Raw genomic sequence first — 27381 nt, 5'->3', positions numbered from 1 at the left:
ATGATCAATGGTATATTTATAATTTTTGTTTACATTTTGCATGGGAATTGAATGTTATATATAAATTTTATCTCTTTCACTTTGTAAGGTAATGATTTCAGTCGGATCCACCAAATGTCTGCTTCCAATATGAACACTCATCTATCATTTTCATCATCATCATCATCATCATCATCATCATCATCATCATCGAACGTAAAAATGAAAGAAGGAAAATCCAGGAAAAAAATTATTGAATACATTGATTATTCGGCATCTTATTTCATTGTATTTAATTCCTATCTTCTTCACAGGTCGTAGTTTGAACGTGAAGAAGAACGATGCGATTAAAGAGTCGACTGAGAGTAACACAATTGAAGACGAGGATTCCAAAGGTAAGTTTGTTACAATGCAACTATGATAGGAGATGTATGATGTATAGGCTCTATCTCTCTCATTCTCTCTCTCTCTCTCTCTCTCTCTCTCTCTCTCTCTTTCTCTCTCTCTCTTCTCTCTTCTCTCTCTTCTCTCTTCTCTCTCTCTCTCTCTCTCTCTCTCTCTCTCTCTCTCTCTCTCTCTCTCTCTCTCTCTCTCTCTCTCTCTCTCTCTCTCTCCCTCCCTCCTATTCTATTTTTTACAATATCCATCTATCATGAGAGAGTGATTTGCAGCTCTTTAGAGTGCTTAACCATTTAAAGGCATCTCGTTACAGTATTTTTCTCACCTACAATGCTGTTTTTGGCGAAACAGTGCCGAAACAGCTCTGTGATAAATGAAGTGAGAAAAATATGAAATCTATTTATCTATCAATCCATCCATCCATTATTTCACTTCTCTATATTTGTCTCCGTTATCACCACTCCCTTCACTCCCTCTCCTTCCCTATCATTCCTTTTTAATCTCTCCCTCCTCTCCCGTCTTAGTGCCCTAAATCAGTTGTATTACATACAATACATGCCATACATATATCACCATTTTATGGTTTGTTCTGCCTCTCATCAATAAACAAAATAAAATTGTCCCCTAAGTGTAATTGAAATTGTTTGAACTAAAAAACTGCCAAACTCAGAAAATATTTTGGTCAGAAAACTCATCCTTCAAATATCACTTGAATAAAATAACTCTCATTTTGTCAAAAATTCTCAAACTAGGCTTGAGAGCCTTTGAGAAAATAAGAGTCATTTTAGTCGATAGATATTTGAATGATGAATTTTCTGACCAAAATGTTGTTTTTTGGGGGGTTTTTTCTCCTCCAAAGTAGGATAGGATAAGATATGGGATTCAAAGCCTCAATCCAGTTTAATGTTAGGGCAAATCAGTCGAAATGATGAAGTTTGGATTACATTTTTTTTTTTTTAAACTTTGATTAGGGGAATGTGACGGTCACTGATTCTTTCTCCATGTCGTGTCCAACACAGTGAACACTTAAATGAGGACAACTCACTTGTAAGCAATATGTAAATGTAAGGGGGCAGCGAGGCTCGGCGGTATGGTCTTTGCTTCATACTCGAAAGGTATCGAGTTTTACGGCGGAGGGGGTCTTGATGGCTCAGTTGGTAAAGCACTCGCTTCACACGCAAAGGGACCGAGATCGATCCTGGGTACAGTCAAGATTTTTTATGATCCCCCTGTCTACCCAGCAGTAAATGGGTATCTGGGTATGTTAGATCTGGTGGAAAGTACTTTGTCCTATCCAAAGGATAGCAAGCAATTACTGTTGTCCGTTACACAATATAGAAACCGGGATAAACTCCAGCTCATGGCTCTGAAGGACTACTTTCTTTTATGCTGTGCAGCATTGAGTCGGTCACCCACCCCGCCTTTCCCTAGCTTACTTTGTGGCGCTGCACTGCGGCTGATGCCTGGGTTATTCCAGTTTTCCCTTTGAATAGACGCTAAAGACACCTTGGGGATGAATAAAGGGAATTTTAATATAACTAAAGACTCAATAATTTCTCTATAATATCTTCACAATGCCGCTACCACATTATCTAATTCATCTGCAGTGTTTAATTCATCCTGTTTTGTTGATAAATGGGAAACCTGAAATGTCCATATTATCTGTTTTTGTATATTAAATTGAAGATTACATTCAATTTCACAATGTTATTTATAATTTCTATGAAATCCATGAGTGGTCAAAACTCAAGTCACACAACTCATAAAAGCAATAAGACTTAAAACTGAGATCAAACGAATCCCAATTGTGTCGAGCTTTGTAATTATTATCAGTATTTGGTCACTAGTCAAGGGACTGAATCAGAAAACAGGGATTTACTCAACTCAGGGAAATGGTTGTAATTTCTTTAACCGCAAAAAAGTCAAAATTCCACTAATTTTGTCTCAGACCAGATACAGAGGTACATTATTTTCTATCATCCATTTCTGTTCACCCCTTTATCTAAGCCTGTCATCTTACTATGTCTGGTGCTTAAATGACCCTGTTTATAGCAGGTTTGTGGTCATGTGGTATGACACTTGCTTTTGGATCGGAAGGTCCTGGGTTCAAGCCTCGCTCTTCGTATAGTTGAGTCCTTGGAAAAAACTCTTTACTCACATTCTCTCACCGTACTCGGGTGTAAAATGAGTAACTGGCCGTCAACAGCGTTGTCTCTGTCGGAAAAAAATGTAATATCGCCTAACAGGCATTATGTCTTGTTCTACATGTTACGTATTGCTGTTGTCCAGGGACCCTTTGTAAAGCCCTTGAGCACATTTAGTGGATAATGCCATATAAAAGCTCTAGTTTTTTTAATAGTTTTTTTTTATTGCCAGTGTTATTAAACTTCTTAAAGCAAAACAAAATAAACAAATTTTCGCTGAAATCATGTATCATCTTAAGCAACACGTTTTACATATCATATCAGCAAAAAGTATCGACATATTTCGACATGAAATTCATTTCTTGTTATCAGGTTCACAAACCTAACTCTGGATTGAGGCAATCGGTTCCTTTTATATACAGTTAGATACAAAGACGTATTTCTAAATCTTACCGAAGAGACTATGTCCTATGTTAAAAACATACTAAGCTGCTAGAAGCTGCGAACAAATAATATGCAAAATACTAAACTCAGAACTTTCGAGCTCAAAACCTTCCTTCAGCAAATACCAAAAGTCATAAAAACATCTATACTTCACTTAAAATCCAGACAGTCTTGTTGGCAAATACAATCTTCTACGAGACGTGCCAGTCAAATAGTTTTCTGTTGTCTCTCTGGATTTTAAGTGGTGATTCTTATTATTTTATTGTTGTTGTTATTGGCTGAAGACTTGTTTTGAGCCCAAAGTATACCATGTTTGGCATTTTGTTCTATTTCGAAGCTATTTTATTCATTTTTCTTCATTACGTTGTACAAATTACCAACTTAAATCCTAGTTCTTCCCAAAACTGTTTAAATGTGCTGCCCCTTCTCCTCCTCTTCCTCCTCCTTTTTCCATTAACAAAAAAAAAAAGACATTGTTTTCTTGAACATCTTTATAATATTTCCCGTTTTAGCGATATCTGTGAAAATTGATGTAGAGTGTAAGTATGAGAAGGGCATTTGGACTGAGTTAGACCAAAACAATTATTCCTTTCGATTTGCTTTTGATTCATTCCCCTCTATGTGATGCTACCTTTAAAAAAAAGACTTGCCTAAAATATTGAAAACATTGACAGATTTATTTGGAAACGACTAATTTTGCGTTCAGTACGATTTAGTTTTGTTGTTTGTTTTTTTTGGTTATTTTTTTGTTTGTATTGTTTTGTTTTGTTTCGTCTGCCTACCCTGCGCCAATGAATAAAAAAGTTTTGCATCTTAGTTTATTAGAGTAAATGTTTTGTGATGCGATGATGAATGAAATGCAAATTTAGCTCCTTTGAAAAAAATGTTTTATATTATTTATTTGTTTATTTATTTATTTATTTATTTATTTATTTATTTATTTATTTATTTATTTATTTATTTATTTATTTATTTATTTATTTCATATTATTATTATTATTATTATTATTATTATTATTATTATTATTATTATTATTATTATTATTATTATTATTATTATTATTATCATTATTATTATTATCATTATTATTATTATTATTATGACAACATTTCAAATTTACAATGCCCATTTCTGATACCCTTTGCTTTTTCTTGTAGACAGTGACTGGTATCCCTGCATCTTTCCCCTAACCAAACCTCTCCATTTATTTCCTGGGGGAAATTTTTACTTGAATGTTTTATTTTATTATGGTTTTTAACATAATGTAGAGTTTAGAAGGAGAAACTTCAAATGAGTTGGACCGATGCTTAAATGCCCCATGTGGGTTGCAAGCACCTTTAAACGTCTAAAAACAAAGAAACTAAAAAACAGGGAGCCGCGTCATTTATTGTGGCAAGCATGTTATTTTTGTCAGCCAACTTCTACGCATAGTTTGGGACACAATTTTTTAGTCCATAATGTGTTTACAGATGACTCGTTTTGTTACAAAATCCAAGTAACGATGGGTATGGTTAGTAACCGTTAACATTGACCACAAAGCACTGTGTCCTAGGGAAAAGGCTCCTTGTACTCATTACCCTAACGCGACTTGGGTGTGAATGAGGACCTAGCTGTGGGCAAAGACGACACATTTGCATTTTGTAAAAATTTGTTTTTTTTTTTTGTTTTTTTTTTGGAGGGTTTGTTTTTTTTATAAATGGGAAAGTGGGGGGAGGGCAGAGGGGTGTTTGAAATAATTATATGTCTTGAAGGTTGAAATGAACAGAAATTGTTTTAGTTTTATCTTGCTTCATTCTTTGTACTCAGTTGATTTTCATCAGGATTCCGCATGCACGTCTTGAGGTTGAAAATTAAGATTTGTAAACATTTAAAAAATAAAATAATTGTGATGTTTTATGACTTCTTTTGATTATTTATTTGGAATTTTCAACAAAAACTTTCTCAAATTAAAAAGACAATGAAGTGATGGGTTTTTCATCTTGGCTGTCGGGAGATAAAGTCAATGTAATTATTATTGTTACAATATTTATTTTATTTTAGATATCTGTTACTTTTGTATTTAATGACTCACTCACTTATTGGAACCAGCGACCTGCTGAGCTTTAGCCATAACAAAAAAGTTGGATGTCTTTTGTGGGTGTTTTATATATATATATTACAGTGAATGACAAAATCAGTCGGATAGCGAAAAGTGAGATATTGCCAACTAAATCAATCAATCTTTTTTGTACAACTTCGGGACTTATCAAAGCTTGATTTCACTTCTAAGTATTTTTTACAGCTAGTCAAGTTGAAAAAGTATGAAATGTGAGAAAAGTTGCTGGATACCTTTCCCAGACATCTTCATGAAAAATAACCCGATTTACTTCAAATTAAAATTAAAATGATCTGGGGAACATGTAAAAAAATGCAAATCCAAAATTTTCACCTTCCAACTGATTATGTCATGCACTGAGACAGACACACACACACACACACACATAAATATATATGTCTTAAGTTTAGGATTATTGAAATTGTGTCCTGATTTGAAAGCATTGGTTTGGATAGGTTTGATATTTGATATTTCTTCATTCCTTGTGTGGTGATGTGAATGTGATTGAACTTCCAATGGTTGCATGAAGACTGGCCATTCGTTTGCATGGAGACATGGCATACAGACGTGACCACCACATCGATTCTGGTTTTATAGTGGGGTGATGAAGTAGACGATGAACATTGAAATATAAGTTTAATTTTTTTGGAAATTGAATCATGAATGTTTGTATTTCGCAAAGCGGCCAATTGTCCTCATAAAATCAGTCCCATTTTTCTATATTGAGAAGGAAGAAGAAAAAAAATGTAATTATTTTTAAAAAATTGGATTGTATATATTCATGGATGATCCCATGATTATGCTTTTTTGACTAGCAACCTAAAATTAGGAACAGAAAAATCTAGATATTATATCATATAATAGTCCAAACATACTGCTGTTTTGGGTCATGATAGTAATATGCATTAGGCAGGATGTCTCGTTTTCCGTAGTTCTTTTAAAAGTTGGCCGCTATGATTTTGTTGTTAAAGTCATAGTCATAGTTATTCTCCAAGCCCTATATTTTTTTTAATTGGTGCAATTTTCAGGATCTAGTTCACACCGACATAATACCAGTTGAGATGATGGGCCACATTTATTTTTTTTATTTTTTATGGATACTTTGAATGATTGGTGATTAAACTCATTTCCACGTTTAAACAAATTACTAGTATTTGCTGTGTTAAGAAACAATATTGAGGAGAAAATGAATAATAATATCATTTGATGACATATGGATTTGAATGTATTTTTCTGTGTACCATAGTGGAAATCTGGTGGCTTGACACTTGCCTTTGGACAGGAAGGTCAAGGGTTCGAGTCCTGCTTGGGCGGTGTATAATTGAATCTTTGGAAAAGACTCTTTACTCACATTCTCTTACCATACTCGGGTGTAAAATGAGTACCTGGTCGTTTCAAATGAGACAAAGAAGAGAGAGAGAGAGAGAGAGAGAGAGAGAGAGAGAGAGAGAGAGAGAGGGGTTGATGAGTGACCTATCTACCATTGACATTTGCTTGCAAAATTCTGTCTCTCACAGCCAGGTAGATTATTTTTGTTTTTCAGTTTGGACTTTGGTTATGTCTTCTAGTTAGACACCATGATATTTTTATTTCTGTTTCCTTCTGGGGATGAGAAAGACAAGGAAAAGTTTGAAGATTTGAATGAACACATATCTCTATGGTATGGAGTCTATTGCTTCACTCAAAAGCAAGAGCTACATGATACAATCTTATCTATGCTGGTTTTCCCATTATGTTATATGGTCTTAAGCAAGTCACCTCACCCTTACTCGCCTTGTGGTACTGCATTGCCACTGACGATTGGGTCTTTCTAGTACCTATTCTTCTTTTTGTTGTTGTTGTTGTTGTATTTTTCAATATAATATTATTAATTGTGAAACAGTGTATCCGTATAAAATCACCAGAAAGATTGGGTGGTTTAAGCAACGTTGACTTTATCCATTATCAACGGAACACATTTTGATTAAGAAGAGAAAGTTTGGAACCAACAAGAGGTATTGAAGATGACTTTAAGAGTGTTGACTTTATGCAGATTGCACTGTAATCAATTTACCCAAGTGATGAATATCTGTGCGTTTTGGTATCAAACTAAAAATCCAGCAAGAACTGATCTGAGATTGAATTTGAAAAGAGAGATTAATAAGAGAGCTTATAAACTTTATCAATTATTTATTTTATATTGTTCTTTCAGTCAGGGTATTGCGCCTTCTGGCCGTTTTTTCTCTCTACATTTACTCATTAAATAACGCTATGATTGGTGGTGTTGTGATGTTTTTAAAGGATACGTTTGTGTGTGTTTTTACACATATATGTATGTTAGTATGTTTATGAGTGTTTTTGTGTGTGCGACTAACTTTATGTACAGTTATCTTTACTCATTGACAACATTGATTTATACATTTTTAAATTTTTTATTCTGGACAGCTCGTAAACAAGAAATTATCAAATTAACAGAGCAACTGCTTCAAGCCATAACTAGTGGGGACTATGGAGAATATACGTAAGTTCAATTTTATGGAGATATGGGCAGGGGGAAAGGGTTGGCACATGGAGGTGAGGACAGAAGTCTTCTATGGCAGAGAACAGTTTATTTTAATGGACCGAAACATGAATTTAAATCAGACTTTGATTTGTTGGATTCTAGTCTAGTAGTCCTTCAGAGCCATTAGGCCTGTGGAGCTGGAGTTTATCCCAGTTTCTGTAGCATGAAACGGACAATACCAATTGCTTGCTACCCTTTGGATAGAATGCTAGTCTATCACAAAGTAATTTCCACCAGATCTAACAGACCCAGCTACCCAATCACAGGGACAGGGGGTCAGGAAAAAAATATCGCCTTCACCCAGGATCAATCTCGGTCCCTTTGGGTGTGAAGCAAATGCTCTAGCTATCGATACCCCGATTTGTTGGATTATATAAAGATAATAAATTGAGACCTGATAAAAAAAATTATTTAAATAAAATTATATTGTATGCTAGTTTATCTTAATATGGACTCTACTGTAGAATTATTGTGGAAGGTTTTAAATTATATCAGTGTATAGTTGCTACTCATTATCAGCCCACTTTCTCTCTCTTCTACCCCCTATATCTTTTGCCCTCCTTGTGGCTTTGGGCGGCCTTATTCTGCTACAAAACCATTATGGTCTGGATTTGCTTGAGCTCTTTTGTAGATAGGGTCAGATGGGCTTTGCTGGTTATGGGAGATGATGGTTATCCCCTTGTAAATCGCCTGTCTGTAGATTGGCACTGTTGTCACTATTATGTTTGAAATAGTAAATGAGTGTTACAATTGTAGTAGTAAAGTCTTTAAAATAAACTGACGCAAAAACTTTATTGAATTATTAAGGCCCCATACCCTCCCACCCCCACTTCTCTCTCTCTCTCTCTCTCTCTCTCTCTCTCTCTCTCTCTCTCTCCTCTCTCTCCTCTCTCTCCTCTCTCTCCTCTTCTCTCTTCTATATATATATATATATATATATATATATATATATATATTTCTCTCTCTCAATCTCTCTCTCTCTCTATCTCTCTCTCTCTCTCCCCCCCCCCCCCCTCCACTATCTCCCACAACTTCACACACAATATTGCTGGAGAGAAGTGTTCATAAATATATAAAGCTCCATACATTGTAATTTCTCCTTTTGACAGGAAACTAGTGGACCCTCATTTAACATCGTTTGAACCTGAAGCCTTGGGGAATCTAATTGTTGGTCTAGACTTCCATAAATTTTATTTTGACCATGGTGAGTGTCTTGTAATTTTAAGCTCTTAGAATTCAATATTTTGAAGTGGCTATGTGGTCTCGTGGTATGACACTTTCGGATCGGAAGGTCCTGGATTCTAGCCTCGCTCAGCGCATAGTTGAGTCCTTGGAGAAGGCTCTTTACTTAGATTCTCTCACCATACTCAGTTGTAACATGAGTACCTGGCCGTTAACAGCGTTGTCTGTCCAAAAAAATTGTAATATCATCTAACAAGCGTCATGTCCTATTCTATATGTTAAATGTTGCTGTTGGCCAGGGACCCCTTGTAAAGCACTTTGAGCATGTTTAGTGAATGTTGCGCTATATTAAAGCTCAATGTATACAATATATTTCACTTTATGACATACACTTCTGCTTCTTCTTTCGCATTTTTGATTTATTGTACTCATTTTTCTGAGGATTGTAAAATTATTCGATTTCTGTTATTAAAACAAAAATTCATTGTACACTTTTTTAGTTCACTTAAACACATTAAGTTGTTCATAACCCAGAAGTTCATGTTAGGAGATTAATTAAATATTATTATAATATATTTGGTAAGGTCGTATCAGATTTATATGTTGAGTCTGGAAATATATACTATTTTAGTCACTTTTCTGAACCAATACAAATTTGGCAAATTGATTTGCTGATAAGGTTTTTATTGGTGAGGCCTTCCGAAAGCTCCTCATGCTAAGGGAAACAACCTAAATATTCCCTCAACTCACCCTAAGAAAAAATAAAAGCTAGTAACTTTAACTAACTCTAATAGGTAAAAACAAACACCCTTGCATCTTTACTACGACCTATAACTAATCCTAATAGAAAAAAAACTTTGACCTCAAGCTAACCCTTATAGAAGAAAAAAAAACCTAGGACTGCTTTGCACTACCTTTCAATACTTCAAAAAACAAAATGGCGGCTGAGAACTAGAACAATGCTCATATTAGGAAATTTTAAACTTTCACCAATCTATCAAGGTTTGTTCTAGAGTTTTTTAAATGTTGACAAATTGAATAAATAAACGCCTGACAAAAAATCCACGGTGAAAATACTAATTGAAAGAGATGCTAGACTGAGGAGCTTTCGAAAGACCTCCCTTTTATTGTATATATCCTCTGATTATTTTAATAGATTTTTTTAAAAATATATCTTTCCCCACATGCTATATTTGTAACATGTGCATTTTTCTCCATCCTCAGTGCTGTCCAAAAACAGTAAGCCAGTGAACACGAGTATACTGAATCCTCACGTCCACTTGCTTGGGGAGGATGCGGCATGCATCGCATACGTTAGGCTGACTCAGTATGTTGACAGGTAGGATTGTGGATTTGGAGGGTCAGGTTATAGTTTCTCTCAGCTGTCCTCACCACATTCACAGTCGCAATTATCTTCAATGCATGCACGGATTTGCAAGTTAATGACAAGACAAGCTACAAACTATTTTGTCTCTGTCTGGTGTAGAGTTCCAGTTTTTGACTTACAACACATAATTGAGCTTTATATCCACTAAACATGCTCAAAGCGCTTTACAACAGGTCCCCTAACTCCCTCTCTCTCTCTCTCTCTCTCTCTCTCTCTCTCTCTCTCTCTCTCTCTCTCTCTCTCTCTCTCTCTCTCTCTCTCTCTCTCTCTCTCTCTCTCTCTCTCTCTCTCTCTCTCTCTCTCTCTCTCTCTCTCTCTCTCTCTCTTTCTCTCTCTCACAGACAATGGACTTCAAGACACTAAGTATACCGAGCTGGTTAAGTATTTAGCTAATCCTCAGATTTTTGGCAATAGTAATGTAAATCAAATTTTTTTATAAAGTTTCATTATTATTATTATTATTATTATTATTATTATTATTATTATTATTATTATTATTATTATTATTATTATTATTATTATTATTATTATTGTTGTTGTTATTATTATTATAACTAATATTATGAGCGGTGAAGTGATCAAGTGGTTAAGACATTGCTCTGTGACCCAGGTCCTGGGTTTTAGCCCTGCTACAGGGTATTTCATTTTTTTCCTTTGGCAAGATTATTAGTTTTTAGGACACCCAGGGTGATTCCTGTTGATATTAGATGTTTTGTTTAATGGATTATCAATATTTCTTCCTGGAATGCCCAGGTTAATGCATCGATCAATGTCTCAAGGAAAATCGTGATTTTTATTTGATTTTTATTTTTATATTTGGATTCTCCTCGCTTTTACCTACCAGAAATGGACTTCCAGATACGAAGCATGCTGAAGAAACTAGGATTTGGCAGAGGAAAGACAACAAGTGGCAGAACGTCCATTTCCATCGATCTGGGTCACCAACTGCGGAGAAAGCCAAATAGTTCCTATTATTGTAGCAGTTAAAAATATTACTATTTTATTGAAATTCTCCTAGAGCCATTGTGGAAGGCTGCACTTTTTCTTCTTGAACGGGAACGTTTGTAACGAAGATGTGAACGGTGAAAGGTGGTGATGCTGACCGGATACATACAAATACACATCCCAGTAACATTATATATTAATCATAACATTTATTATATCTGCTCACTGCCTGTTTAGGGTTTTTACTGACCTTTTCTGACCATGGAGAGTTGGCAAATGCGTTATTTTGTACATTTTTTAATTGTTGTTATGATGTAATGTCACTGTGTGTTGTTGTTCATCATCATAATATTGTGAGTCAGAGAGAACGAATTTTCTTCCAAATTGATTCTTTATATCTGTTCCGATTGATTCTTGTCATCTTAGCATCTTTAAAGTTTGACACTGAAATAAATTTCTTTATTTTTTACACATAAGAAAGTTGAGGCAAATCTTCTGATAAGAAAAAAATTAAACGAAATTTGTCGAGTAGAATATATGCACTTTAATTCCAAATGTAAATAGAATCTACATTTTTTCATATGACTGTAATTCATAATTTTTTTCAAATGAACAAGGCAAGTTGCTTTTATTTTCTTGAACTGACCCATTAATGTACGTTGTATGTTTTCGTTGGTGACAATGCTATGTTTTTTTCTCTAAATTCCCCCTCCCCCCTCTTTTCTTTGTTTTCTATTAAATAAATTTGATGGCTTTCTTGGTTGTCACCCCCTAATATTGAGAGCAAAATTTCTGCAGTGTTTCATTTGCTTTAGCAGCTTCATCACCTCGATGGTGGTCAACTGTTGTGACTGAAGGTCAACTGTGGTGACGTGACAGTTAACTCGAGTGACTGACAATCAACAGTGGTGATTGACGGTCATCTGTGGTGACTGACGGTCAACTGTGGTGACTGATGGCCAACTGTTGTAACTGAAGGTCGTGGTGACTGGGTAACAACAGTGCTTGCCAAATACTTGCTGTATAACGACATATTTAATTAACACTGTGATTCCATGTAGCTCAGGTGCTGTGTTCTTGTGTTTTTTGGAGGGATGTTGTTTTGTTTCATTATTAATTTTTAATCTAATTATTCATTCTGTGGGAACATTTCTCCCATCACATTCATCAGTTGTCATGATTCTAGGTAGTAGATGTTGGCCTCTGTCAACCCCTTTTTGATCACAAAATCACACGCGTACCAGTTTGTTTACAGACATTTATCAAGTTTTTCTCTTCTTCTTACCAAACCGAATAAAACAGCAAAATGTGACCAATCGTCTTAAAACAGTATTATGTTGAGATGGACCTGTTGAGATTTAAGCTTAGTGGCTATAAATAGCACCAGTCAAATGGAATGGAAGCTTCAATTTAATTAACGAAGATAGATAATGTGGACGCCTTCCATTCCCCCTGCTTTTCCCTTTAAAACAGCAGATTCTTTTTATGTTAATGGGACGTTTGCCATTTCCCGGCTTTTCCCTTTGAGACAGCAGGTACTGTAATGAGAGCACATTTTACACACAGAACAACTACGTATCCAGCGTGGCGATGTGATGCCCTTGGCTGCAACATTTTCTTTCAAAAGATCAGATGATTTATTATTCTGTAGGGATAAATAGGGCTCACAAGATGTTATCAGGCCTGCCACATGTCTTCAGTTTTATCAGCTAAACACAAGTAGTGATGATGATATTGAAAATAAAAATGATGGTGATAATAATCGGAATAATATAATAATTAAGTGCACAGTTGAATTGATTGATTAAAATATAAAGATAAAACCTCCCCTCGCCCCCTGCTAACCTCCCCCGCACCCCTTTGGTGAATGCAAATTTTAAAAATATGTTTTCATCAACAAAGTGCACAACAAGATTAGAATAACCAATGAATATCTTCAAGGGTGTGCAAGACTTAAAGCAGACACATGTGCTATAATTGGTTTTTAAAAGTGTTCTTTATTCTCTGTGAACTCTAATACTAATAATGCTAATCTTGAAAGTCTTGTTTAGTTCTAGCAGATTGTTTTATTAATAAGAAGAAATTTGGAGAGTGAGGATAAACTTGGATGCAGCTACAAGCTTTACTCCGAGGCTGTCAAATCCTAAATGTGTCTTTAAATCGATACTAAGCCGCTAGAAGCAGTGGACTTTCCAAGAATTTTTTTCTACAGAGAGGACCTACCAAATTTCTCTGTCCCCGATCTGGAATTTAGTAATGTATTTATGTCTTTATTGATTATTGTTGGTGGCTGAATAAGAGTTTTGAGCCCGAAACGTTCTATGTTTGGTATTTTGTTCTTTTTTGAAGCTGTTATTATCATTTTTGTTTAAACATTTCTTTAAAATGTTCCACAACAATAAGATGATAAGTGTCTGTTCGTTGAGTGGTCTGTCTTATTGGATATTGTTTTGTTTTTTCTTTCTGGTTTGTGATTTTCTTGTTTTGTTTTGTTTTATTTTTGTTGTTGTTTTTCACAGTGACTAAGGGATTTGATACGAGAGTCATTAATTCAAAGGACGTATTCCGTAGATGTGGGAGGGGAGGTTTGTTGTGATCAGCATTTTCTTTTTCATCTTATATTTATTCATCGTCAATATTGTCTGAAGCACCATATTTCATCTGTATTTGTGCATGTGTGTGTGGGTCGGTGCTTTGTGTGTAAATATGAGAAAGAGTTTTTGTGACTGTCGAAGTTTAGCACTCGATAATAAATTGTCACTTATAACTATTATAAAAACATATCAGGGCTTTGCTTTATTTTTTTTCTTATTCTGTTTGTAAAAGATTTTGTTAGAAACCCAGAACGACCAGTCATTCCATTTATTTCCTGTACCAAAACTCTTGTTCTCCACTTAAATAATTTTTTTTCAATGATAAGGGCAGGGGGATTATAATTGTCATAAGGTATTTTTGTGTTGTAATTGTATATCGTTTGTATTCTTTTGTGGGCTGTTTCTTAAATTTGTTTTATTAACTTTTTATATTACGTTTTTTTTTACCATTCATTTTTGAAATATTGGTCGTAGTGGTATCGACAACAAATGTGTTTTCTTACATCCATATATTATGCATTATTGATTTATGTATATATATTTAATATATTAGGGAATAAGTAGAATTTTTTGTTTAATTTTTCGGCTGCTATGCACTATTTTAAATGAGCTACACAAAAATCTCATGATGGAATGATGTATTATCCCGCATAATATCAAATACTTTTTTTTTTCTCTCACGAATATAATCATTATGTAAAGCACAGTGTATTTATTAACACCGAATCAACGAATTTTTTGATGAGACTAACAGCAAGAAGAAAGAAAATTAGATTTCTTTGATGGCCACTAAACTTATTATCATTCATTTAAACATTTTACCATATATCTCTTTGTGGGTTTACATTTTTCTGTGGGCCCGTGGAGTTACCTTGATTCTTTGTGGGGTTGTGAGCTAGGGATTTTCCATTCCTTTTGTCCCAACCGTCACTCAATATCTTTGTGTCTTTGTGACTTTTTGTATTTGATTTGGAAATGAACTTAATGGTTTCTCTCAGACAAAGACTTGGATTGATTCTTCATTTAAAGGGAAACGATCTGGTGTTTCTTTCTGCAGAGATTAGCACAAAGATGCCCCCCCCCCCCCCCTCTTCCATTTAAGTCACATTAATCAATATTTTTGTTAAAGACTAAAACTCAAATAACTTTGTTTTTTGTTGGGGGTTTTTTTTCTTCGATACCGCAGGGTTTTTTTTAATTTGAAAAACTTTGGTCTCTGCATATTTTTAAATTTCAATATGGTACAATGCAAATAGTTAAAAGTTAGGATTAAGTACTGATTATCAATTGAGAGTATAAGTAGTTTGTCAATAGCAATATTAATCGACAAGAAACTGTGATCACTCTGATTGCTTTACAATAAAGAAAACAAGACCTCATTTATTAAGTAAGAACTGAGACAAGCTGTGCATCAGGAAAGAATGTCTCTTGACATTTCTGTAGTTTTAAACATTGAAGCATCCAATTCCTTTGTGATCTGTCATAGCTTGCACACGTCATATTCCACAATAGTTGCGGGTTAAGACTCAGTGAGTTTCTCTTGTATTTTTGTAGTGATGCTTTGCTTGCTCTTGGGGGTGGTGGGGGGGGGGGGGAGAGAGAGAGAAATTTGAGTGGTCTCAAACCAGATCTACAAATGAATCTTTAGTTGTTGAGAACAAATGTTTTTTTTCTTTCCAGTCCTCTTTGTTGTGGCCCTGAGCATGTTGCAGCTTGATAAGCTCAATTTTTTACATTTTTTTAACTTATATCATTATTTTTCTTAACATGCCTCAGAGAACATGCACTTCATTAAATACTTCATAGAAACAATACAACACTGAGACTATGCTCATTGGGTTATTTTTTTTTTTTTTTTTTAAATTATTTTATCGACGTTAGAAGAAAAGAAAAAAAGCGAATTTTGCAAAAACAAACCAAGTGATTTTAGGTGTTTGCATCTAAGTAATGTTTATTGTAGAATTGTGTTTATTTGCAACCAAATCTAGAATAACAAAATATATACAATATTCAGGCATTTTTACCATACAGAGCCAAAGTAAGCGTTTACAAGTGTATTTTTCAAAATGGGAGAGTTGCAAATAAGGACAATGATCAACTTACAAGAGCTATTACAAAGCCAATGTTTTTTTTGTTTTTTTTAAAAATTAAATTTAATGTATCATGCTCAATATGATGTCATTTTCTGTTATTTCATATTATTCTTAATGAGAGGCCAAATTGAGCAATATCGAATAAAGAAAATATTTAACTTGCTTCATTTTAAAAATAAAAGTTGCTTTGATGGACATCAAAATTTGTTTTTTATTATTTATGGTTTCCCATCAACATTTTGAAAGAAATGAAAGCTTAACACGTCTTCTTTTGCAATGTTAGTGCATTTCATTTACTTTTTTATTTTTTAATTTCTTTTGCTCTTAGCCCCCTCTTCTTCCTCCTGCATCCCTCTCTCTTTTTTAATGGGAATTCGTCACCCTGCTTCTTTTTAATCTTTTATTTTTTATTTTTTTGTCGTACATGTTTTTAATGATCATGTATAGAATGATAAAATCACACAGTGTTTTCAAGCAAAGACAGTTTGATCTAGACAGGCTTTAATGGTCGTAAGATGCTGAGATTTGTGTGCCATAGAAAAACGCACATATGCAAGGGTATGAATGATTGATTGTGTGTATTATTTGTTTCTCTGTGCTTTCGTGTTCTAGAATATACACATATATTTTGTGAAATCTGCCATACACTAACAAAATACTTTTTTTCTGTTTTTCTTTTCTTGTTTATTGGGTGGGGAGGGGGGGGGGTTGTTTTAGGCCAACATTTTTTACTTCAAATACCGATTGATTGAAGACCTTCACTATCTCAAAATAAGTCAGTTTGTAGTCTTTCTAACACACTCGGATCATCCATATTAATTCGCATTTGAAATATATATATATATATATATAAATTGAGCATGTCCCACTCTAGTCGTCTGGGTGGGGATCCTGACCTCCCATAGCGGGCAGGGAGGTACATACTGTGTCTTCTATCCCCTTATATCTGTTTTCCAACATGCTTTCTGTCTTTGTCTTGGAGTGAGATTGCTTGGTTTTGTCCTAACCTTGGTCGGAGTCCTTGGCTGAGAGGGAAACAGTCGAATGTATAGTTATTGCTTTGGGAGATGATATTTTTTTCCTTGTAAATCATCTCTCTGTTATGTACTGTATTATGTTTTATTTACATGTTATATTTGATTTGTTAACATTTGAGTGTATTCCTCTTAGTGGGGGCCTGTGCTTGTGTCTGGATGAGACTTTTAGGTGATCTCAAACTAAGTACTTTGACAGTGTGCTCTTGGAATCTACATCTGTTTCCTATTTGAACCAATTCCCCTTTGTCTTACCTTATCTTGGGTGCTTTAATTGAATTCTATAACTTTTTACTATCCCATTTCTTCCTTTTTACTGGCGCTGATATGACCTTAATGTGTTGCAAGCGCCGTAAAACCCTTAAAAACAAAACAAAACAAACCACTCTAGTCGTATGGTAAAATTATTTATTTTAGCTTATATATTAAAGCCCAACCCCTTTCCTTCCCTTGTCACCGATAGAGATGAACCACAAACCTGTTATTTTACTGGAATAGTCATTTGATCTAAACACACATGTTCAGTATAATTGCAGAAGCCACACTGTTTTGTTTTTTGTTTTTTCAATTTTTTTTTTTCTCCTGAAAATCACTCCTTTTATATTTTCACGATTAGAGTCGGGTGCCCTTGATATATATAGTTTAGATGAAAATAAGTTGTTTTCTCAGTGTGTGACAGAACGAATACCAATGACTCTAGAATGTTGTCAATGAGTTGGAAAAAAAAAAAAAGAAGACAATTTGTGATATTTTTGTAGTAGATTGTATGATTCGAAACAAGAAAATCATGCACTGATTTCATAAAGCAGAAGTTTTACATTGATAAGGGGAGTGTGAATTTTCCCTCTTGAATTTGTTTTCCAAGTCTATCTCAGCTCTCGTGTGCTTTTGCCAAATTAGTGACATTTCAAAATTGTCTGATATGGTTAGATTAAATGATGAATTACAAGAATTTGGATAAGTGTCACTCAACAAAGATTTCTAACAGGTTTTAAAAGTGAAAAAGGTGCATTTAAAGATTGTTTCATCGTTTGTATCAATGTGTTATCCACGATGTGGTGAGATATGTGTGAATTGTACGGTTTCATGCTGAGATATAATATCCATGTATAGACATTGTATCTGATCTCTCAATGAAATAATGATGATTGTTAAATATACATATTATATACATAAATATAATATTTATAAATACTATTATTATCATCATGAAATGAAGCATGTATTTATGCGCACCTACTGATTACATAGATGGACATTTTTTTTCTTCTCTTCAGGTTTTAAATCCATGTAAATAAAACTTTTTAAAACAATTTTCAATTACGAAAATTCTTTACATTACGTATTGCAGTTTTGTTTTCATTTTTTATTTAATTATTCATTTATTTATTTTTTGTCACTGAATATTCTTGCACCTTCCACGTAGTTTTTGTTTCGTTTTGTTTTTTTTTTCCCTTACAATTTAAAATTTTGAATATATCGATATCATAAGCTTCTATTCCTGATTTGCCAGAATGATAAAAAAGAATTCTATATATATTATATATTATACGATGATGATTGATATATCTTTTTTATTCAGATTTTATCTGCCATGGGATTGCCTCCATCACTCCTCCATAGTTTGTTTTGGGTTTTTTTTCATTATGATATTGTGCACAACACATTTTTGCTATTATTATAAATATTATGTTTAGCTTTCATTACTTGTTATACATTGGTTTTATATGAACGAAAAAAAATTTTTGAATGAAAAAAAAAAAAAATAATAATAATCCAATGCTCAGAGGACATGTTGATGGAAAACACAAAACAAAACAAAACGACACATGCCAGTTGGAATAATGGAAAATTGAAAAATGCACACAAAACAAAATTGTTTGATATTTCTGTACTCTTGGTTATGAATAACTCTCTTGCGTGTCACATCCAAATCTTGACAATACAAGAGGTATGTTATGTAAGTATTCAGACATCAGAAGGGTAGTTTGGTTGTTCAAAAGCGTTGAGTCTCTTGCCTTCGATTTCCGAGTTCACAGGTTAAAATTCTGATTGAGTTGGAATGTGGAGACCTCATCTAGTCAGTGAAAACGTCTTCCCGTGGGTCCTGAGACGGCAGAGCATCTAGTCGAACGGTGTGTTGTGACGATGCTACCCGGCGGGTTTGCGACGGTGCACGAATGCGGACCAGACTTTGCTGATTGTGTCGATCGTCATAACATAGTAGTGTGAAAACCATAAGAGGCTGCTGCAGTAGGAGTGGGGGCTTCTGTTCCCTAAGCGGTTGTCCTTTTCTCCATGGCTTGCTGTCCTTGTGGTATGAGTCATGAGACTACTTAGTTTAACCCATACCCTTGTTGGAGTCCATTGCCATGAGGGAGGAAGTTGGATGTAAATGTTTTATCGATTTTCTGCCTGAGACATTCGGCCCTTATAAATACAGACGTGCCTACTTAAAAATTTAAAAAACCGTAGTTTTTAGGAGATAAAAATTGTAGTTGCTTTAGTTAACTTTATAGGTCAACAATTTACCCTCACATGGATTAAATAACACTTCAAAATCCATGGAATGATGTAGTCTGGCATCAACTTTCATTTTCAATAAGTTTTAATGATTTGGAGATGCTGATGAAGTTCTGAAATTGGTGCCAAAATTTCGTAACTCTACGAATTTTTCGTCGTAGTAGGCAGGTCTGTAAATATTCGATATGCATAACTCATTGTGAGAACTCTTACCAGCATGTGAGACTGGTTGGCTTCAGGACTGCAAGTATAAGACTAATGTGTCATAAATTACCCCGTAGAATCATGGCTGAGAAGGGTTATGAAATGAGGATGTTTTCGTTCCTTCATGTTCAATGCATGATCTTATCACAAGTCAGTGGAGTATTTATTTTTTTGCGTACGAAGGAATGTTCTTGGACTTTCGTGCTTATACAAAGGATTGGTTCCCTTGAATATGATTAAAGAACAACCTTCACATGTTGACTTTTGTGAAAGTGCGATACTCTTTGAAGAAATTTGAGTAATGTGGTAAATTTGTTTTGGTCCGGTCAGTGCACCATTCTAGAGCTTTATCTGGCGAAATTGACTCAATCTTGTACAGTCATGAACGACCCTTTGTTTTTTTTGTTTTCATCATTGTCAATGCTGTTTTTGTTGTTGTTATTATTATTATTATTATTATTATTATTATTATTATTATTGTTATTATTATTATTATTATTGACATACAAAGTATTATTGGTTTGCTTTTTACTTACGTTTTACTCGTAATGAGATTTTTTTTTTCAAACATTTCCTTTCCATTTTTCCAGTTTCACACAACTTCAATTTGTCCTCAAATTTGTTGATGATGAAAATTTTGTGTATTTTTTCTTAACTCAAAACTTGTGTCTTGACTGAAACATTCTGGGTGGGGTTCCTGACCTCCCATAGTGGGCAGGGGGGTACATACTGTGTCTTCTATCCCCTTATAACTGTTTTCCAACATGCTTTCTGTCTTTGTCTTGGAATGAGATTACTTGGTTTTATCTTGGCCCTGGCAAGAGTCCTAGCTCGGAGGGAAACAGTCAAATGCATAGTTATTGTTTTGGGAGATGATGTTTTTTTCCTTGTAAATCATCTCTCTGTTATGTATTATTATAATTGTTATTTTCAATGTATAATGTAAGCATTTGAGTGTATTCCTCTTTGTTGGATTTTGTGCTTGTGTCCGGATGAGACTTATAGGTGATCTCAAACTAAGTACATTGGTGGTATGCTCTTGGAATCTACATCTGATCTCTATTTGTTCCTAGTTCCCCTACGTCTTACTTTTTCTTGGGTGCTTTCATTGTAATTCTATAACTTTTTACTATCCCATTTTCTTCCTTTTTACTGGCGCTGATATAACCTAAATGTGTTGGAAGTGCCGTAAAACCCTTAAAAACAAAACAAAACAAAACAAACTGAAACATTCGATGTCTCAGCTCTAAAACAGAAAATACTATCAATAAACTTCAATATTGACACACTGTACTGGTTGATCAAGGTTTCTCTTATTCAATAATCCTTTTTTTGTTTTTGTACATTGGAAGTTGGACAAAATTTGATTTTCTTCATATCTCTCTCTCTCTCTCTCTCTCTCTCTCTCTCTCTCTCTCTCTCTCTCTCTCTCTCTCTCTCTCTCTCTCTCTCTCTCTCTCTCCCTCTCTCTCTCTCCCTCCCTCCCTTCTTCTCCTCCTCCTCCTGCTTCTTCTTCTTCTTCTTCTTCTTCTTCTTCTTCTTCTTCTTCTTCTTCTTCTTCTTCTTCTTTTTCTTCTTCTTCTTCTTCTTCTTCTTCTTCTTCTTTTTCTTCTTCTTCTTCTTCTTCTTCTTCTTCTTCGTAAACCTAGATGAAATATCGGTTCTCGTCGCATACCTCCGCCTGTCAACCAATATCATATTTTGCCATTAACAACAGCTCCTATTACAATAGAAGTATCTAAGGTAATTTATCATTAGAATTGTTTTATCCAAACTTTAGTTCGCAATACTATCTTGCTCACTCTTAATCCTACTTGTTTGTTTTGTTATTATCGTTTGTTTTAAATTATAACTAGAATCATGTGTTCTGAATGGAAAATGCTCGGGTGATGATTTGAAGTGGGTGGTTCTTCATCACCCTCGGAACATTTGGATATTGTCTTGAAGATGTTCAAATCAATCTAAGTTAAAACATGATGTCAGTGTCTGTTGACAGCTGTGATTTGTTTCCGCCATCCTCCGTTATGATTGTTTTTTTTTTTTTTATATCCTGTACATATTTTTTCTGACTCCCTAAGTCCTGTTGTATTTTTACACTTTGTTAATTTGAATTGGCTCCTTTTCCACAAAAAAAAAAAAGATAAAAATAAAAAACAAATGATAATTTATTCCTAATTATGTGATTTAGTTTTTGGCTTTAAGTCACTTTCTTTTTGTATTTTTTTGTTTTTATTTTTATGGTTTTTTGTTGGGGTTTTTTAAAAATTGTATTTTTGTTTTATGTTTATTCTGTTCCAAATAATTGTGCTAATGTTAATATTAAAACTATAGTTGCATAGTGGCATTTTCATGTAAAATATATTTAGCATTAAATAATAAAAGAGATCATAATATTATAATCTTCTCAGATCCCTTAATAAGCTTGTTTAGTAGGTTTTTAAGTTTTTATCCTGTCTAGGAAAAGGTTACTCTCTGAGTCGGAGATAGTTTACCAGATTGCACCCCCCCCCCCCTAAAAAAAAAATTATACTCAGGGATGTGGGATGTGAGTCGAAAGATGTCCAGGAGTCTTATGTAATACCAACTACAACTCCGTATCAAAGATTTTTCCACAGCATGTAACAGTTGATGCAGTCTGAGAATTAAAAGACAAAGAAACAAGTTTTGAGTGGGAGACAGACCATAATAATTATTTAATCATCCTATTATTGTGTCTATCTATATATTTATTTATATTTAACGTTTCACAATTTCGTGGGTTTTTGAGTGTTTTATTCGAGTCGTGATATAACAACGATTAAATAGAAAAAATAACGTTTGTGAAAGATGGTGGTTATTATTTCTATTTCATTTTCTGTGCTGTGAAATGTGTATGACTTAAAATTTATTTTTGTTAAATTGTGGGATGACAGATATTTGTTGCACAGTATTTTATTAACTGACCGCACGATATATTATCATTATTATTATATATTACAAGAAATATGAAGGAATGTTTGGAGTTGTTTGTTAAATTTTTTTTATTTTTTATTTTAAAAATAAAGAATGTCTGTATAATGTCAATTGTATATGAAATTGTGCGTCTAATTAACAGTTTTTACGCAAATTGATTTTGTAAAGAATTTAATTCCATTTATAATTATTTTTTTTTATTCTTTTCATATAGTTTTTGTTTGGGCAATTTTTTTCTTTCCTTTTTTTTATGCATTCGTTTCAATTAGGAAAATAACGGTTCATGCATTTTTATTTTTTTTATCTCTCATGTTTTTTAAATGGTTTGTGATGAGAATTGTGTACGTGTTGCTTTTTCATCTTTTTTCCTCCCACAGTCGCTCCATTTAAGGCCCACTTATTATTATTATTATTATTATTATTATTATTATTATTATTATTATTATTATTATTATTATTATTATTATTATTATTATTATTATTATATTATTATTATTATCATGATTATTATTATTATTATTATTATTATAATTATCATGATTATTATTATTATGATTAACCAGTTAGCTGCCGTATTCTGGGAAGACACATATTATTAAAAAGTTAGCCCGAAAACTCGTCTTTCAATATATCGATCGATTTAAATGACCTTCACCTTTACAAAAACTCTCAAACCTAAAACTTAAGGAATATTTCGTAGGTCGCAGGTTTGAGAGTTTTTGACAAGATGAGGAGGGTCATCATTTAAATCGATCGATATTTGAAGGACGAGTCTTCTGGCCAAATTGTTAAATACGTGTCTTTCCAGAATAAGGCAGATTACTGGTTAATACGGTTTTGTTTATAATGAGTATTTTCTGGCTATTCTCTATGGCCAAAACACGTTAATTAGCGCTTTACATATAGTGTCCCTTATCTTTCAAATAAAAATCAATTGAAATATTGAGTCGTGGGTAATTGTTGTCATTATTTATCAATTTACACAGGAAAGACAAACACTTGCCATTTGCAGACCTGCCTACTATAACTACTACTACTACTACTACTACTACTACTACTACTACTACTACTACTACTACTACTACTACTACTACTATACTACTACTACTACTACTACTCTACTACTACTACTACTACATACTACTACTATACTATTACTATACTACTACTACTACTACTACTACTACTACTACTACTACTACTACTACTACTACTACTACTACTACTACTACTACTACTACTACTACTACTACTACTACTACTACTAGGAGGTCAGTTACTGTGTCTGGGCGGGGTCTTTTATGGTGGGCACGAGGTCACTTTAATGTGTCTGAGTGGGGTCTTTTGACCTCCCATGGTGGGCAGGAGGTCACCCGCAGTATCTTCTATCCCTGTCTATCATCTGCGCTTCTTTCTGTCCTGGTTGCTGGAATTTGATTGATACCTACAAACCTAAAACTTGGGAGTTAATTTATATTCATATGATTGGATTGAGTATGTGCTCTAGTGGTATCAATTGAAATATTGAGCCGTGGGTAATTGTCATTATTTATCCATTTACACAGGAAAGACAAACACTTGCCTTTTACAGACCTGCCTACTACTACTAGGAGGTCAATTACTGTGTCTGGGTGGGGTCTTTTGACCTCCCATGGTGGGCACGAGGTCAGTTACTGTGTCTGGTAGGAGGTCACTTAATAATGTGTCATTTACAGAGCTTTTAGATCACTGCTGAATTTCCACCTTAATGTTATTGTTCATGTCAAAATCTTCTTGAGTGAAAGTGGACATTAAAGGAAGATTCAGAGGGTGCGTATGCTCTGGTTCCAATCGCAAAGCTACAGAACCAAAGACCATGTAGAATGTGACGGCGTAATTTCATTTGTTTTTCCTTACAGAAACGAGATTAATGATATCGACGAGGTACGCGTTTTACACTTGAGCAGACCTGCCGAGTACTACGAAAAATTCGTAGAATTACGAAATTTTGGCTTCAATTTAAGAACTTAATGACCATCTCTATGTCATTAAAACTTATTCAAAGGTGAAATGTATACTAGATTGCACAGTTTTTAATGATTTTGAAGAGTTATATAATCATTGTGAGGGTAAATTGTTGATTTTTAAAGTTAACTATAGCGACTTCTATTTTTTTTTATCACCTTAAAACTACTAATGTTTTAAATGTTCAAGGAGGCAGGTCTGATGTGTGATGAAGTTAGTAGCCTACATTCAGATGGTTACAAAATGTATAGAGGGTGAGGGGGCGGGAGGTGGAAGATGATGAACGACATGACCAAAATGACCCACCGTATCAAAACAGTATTGTATCGGGATAAATAGGACGCCTGATAGTGAACATAGCAGAGTGGGGCCCGGGATGACTGGTCACATATCAGGGCGGGCCGTTCAGGGGGCTATGGGCTCGCTCGACATCCGGGATAATCTCGTGACGTTCAACCGGAATTACTCCTTTGCCTCCTATACGCCTCAAACTCCCCCACCAACGACAAGGAAAAAGATCCACGAGGCCTAATATTAGATATTGTTGATTTTACTTTGCTGAATCCTCATCGGGCCTTGAGCCTAATAAGGCATCCACCAGACATCTCCATTTTTTTGTGGTCGGCTGCATTTGCGGTGGTTGTATTCCAGGACAGGGCCTTCTTCCTTTATTTCTTTTTCCATGGTCCTTCGCGAGGTTTCCTTGGGTCTTCCTCGCTTTCTCTTCCCATCTGATGCCCTTTAGATGGTTGTCTTAGGAAGTGACTCTTTTTCCACTCGGCCACACGACCCAGCCAACGCCATCTTCTTTTTATTTTTCTTTCAATGTTAGCACAGTCAGCTTTCTTTAATAGATCCACTGTTTTTATTTTGTAGACCAAAATATGTTGAAAATTCTTTTTAGACACAATTTGTTGCTATGCGCTTGTTAAAAAAAAAAAACTCAAAATATCCGCCAGTTGGATATAACGGACCAACACACAAAACGATGTGTAACCTTAAACGTTTAAAGTTAGGTTATTACAAGAGTCCGTCAAGGGTGTGTTGCCTCACCAGATCTGTTTAATCTATACCAAGAAACAATCATGAGGGGCATAACTAATATGGAGGGAATAAAAGTAGGAGGTCACAACATAAATAATATAAGATACGCAGACGATACGGTACTCATTGCAACATCAGAAATCCAACTTCAAAAGATTGTTGACAAAGTGGTAGTAGATAGTGAAGCCAAGGGAATGGAAGTGAATATCACCAAAACGGAATGCACGGTAATACAGAAAAACCCCGAAAACAACAACACCTGCAATATAACGATTCACGGCGAGCAACTTACCAACGTAGAAAGTTTTAAATACCTAGGTTCAATAGTGACAACAGATGGAAGATGTAACCGAGACATACGAGCAAGAATAACTCAAGCCAAACAGGCCTTCATGGACCTGGGAAACATTTTGAAAAACAAACAGATGTCGTTCGGGATTAGATTCCGAGTCTTGAAGTGCTACGTGTGGCCAATCTTGTTATACGGATGCGAAAGCTGGACTACAAATGCAGAAACACAAAAGAACATTGAAGCTTTTGAAATGTGGTGCTTGAGAAGGATGCAGAGAATATCGTATACTGCACACAAAACGAACGAAGAAGTGCTAAAACAAACATACCAACAAAGGAAACTAATGCCCTTAATAGCGGATCGACAACTATCCTTTTTCGGACACATAGTAAGGAAAGATAAGAATGAATACCTGGCAAGTTGTGGAAAAATACCTGGTAAACGCGCCCGGGGGAGACAAAGAAAAACACTCATAGACCAACTGAAGGGCTTCACCAACCTAACAATCCAAGAGCTGTTTGAAAAAGCAAGAGACAGGGAGGAATGGAGAGAGATAATTCATGCAGTATCCGAAGCCTGGACCAGGCATGGAACCTAGAAGAAGAAGAAGATTACAGTTAATTTAGTGAGAACTACTCATAAAAATGACTGGCTAAAAACAATAACAAAGAGCTGAGTGACGTCAATTTCGTTCTATCTATTTAATGGTGAGGATTAATGGGACCTTCAAGATATTGAATTCATTCTGCGTCATAAGAAATAGAAATTAACTTTAAATTTGTAGGTAAAAATCGGTTTCCAGTACCGAGTCCTTGTGGCACTCCACTAAGAACTTCTGTCCAATTTGACACTGTGCCTTGCACGCTAACTCTCTGTTTCCTGCCTACTAGAAAATGCTTAATCCAGCTTAGAGTATTTCCTTGTACACCATGAGCTTCCAGTTTGTTTAAGAGTCTTTGATGGGGAACAGAATCAAAAGCTTTAGCAAAATCTAAGTAGATTGCGTCAACCGAAGATCCTTGGTCGAGAAACTCTGTCCAATCATTTAAAGTCTTTAGGAGGTTAGTTGAACATGACCTGCCAGAAACAAAGCCATGTTGGCATTCAGACAGTAACTTGTTGTTCTTTAGGTGAGTTATGACATAGTCTCTAATAATGCTCTCCATTATTTTGCAAACCACTGAGGTGAGGCTAACTGGTCGATAATTGCCCGGATTACTCTTGTCTCCTTTCTTGAATAACGGTGTAACTTGTGCTTCTTTCCAATCGGGTGGAAGAGTTCCTGAGTCAAGTGATTTTTTGAACAGTAACGCTAATGGTTCGGAGAGTTCTTCTGACAACTGACATAATACGCGGGGGTGGAACATGTCAGGTCCTGGGGACTTGTTCATATTGAGTTTGTCTAGTTTTTTTCTTTACAGTGTCTTTGTCGAATTCTATATCTGATAGTATGTTGTTTACACTTTTTCTTTCACATGTAGGTATATTAGTGAGATCCTCGTTGGTGAATACACTGCTAAAGA

General features: G+C 34.7%; 1 protein-coding gene across 7 annotated transcripts in view; it reads left to right on the top strand.

The window, feature by feature from the left end:
- Nucleotides 1–16008, top strand: part of LOC144973355 (calcium/calmodulin-dependent protein kinase type II delta chain-like) — a 145202-nt gene extending 129194 nt beyond the window's left edge. For 5 of the 7 annotated variants that reach the window (XM_078915680.1, XM_078915675.1, XM_078915679.1 and 2 more), the window contains 5 exons: nt 294–374; nt 7487–7562; nt 8714–8808; nt 10011–10125; nt 11018–16008. In XM_078915680.1, the coding sequence (XP_078771806.1) occupies nt 294–374; nt 7487–7562; nt 8714–8808; nt 10011–10125; nt 11018–11138 (488 nt within the window). In that variant the 3' untranslated portion in view covers nt 11139–16008. The remainder of the gene's footprint in view (nt 1–293; nt 375–7486; nt 7563–8713; nt 8809–10010; nt 10126–11017) is intronic. The other 2 variants (XM_078915682.1, XM_078915678.1) reach the window with 1 other exon arrangement.
- Nucleotides 16009–27381: the final 11373 nt, after the last annotated feature.

The sequence above is a fragment of the Berghia stephanieae genome, chromosome 5 (assembly GCF_034508935.2).
Source record: "Berghia stephanieae isolate SIO BIC M18660-M18661 chromosome 5, UCSD_Bste_1.3, whole genome shotgun sequence".
In the NCBI taxonomy this organism is placed as follows: Eukaryota; Metazoa; Mollusca; class Gastropoda; order Nudibranchia; family Aeolidiidae; genus Berghia; species Berghia stephanieae.
The sequence above is the reverse complement of the archived record's forward strand: the minus strand, read 5'-3'. Positions and strand labels throughout refer to the sequence as shown.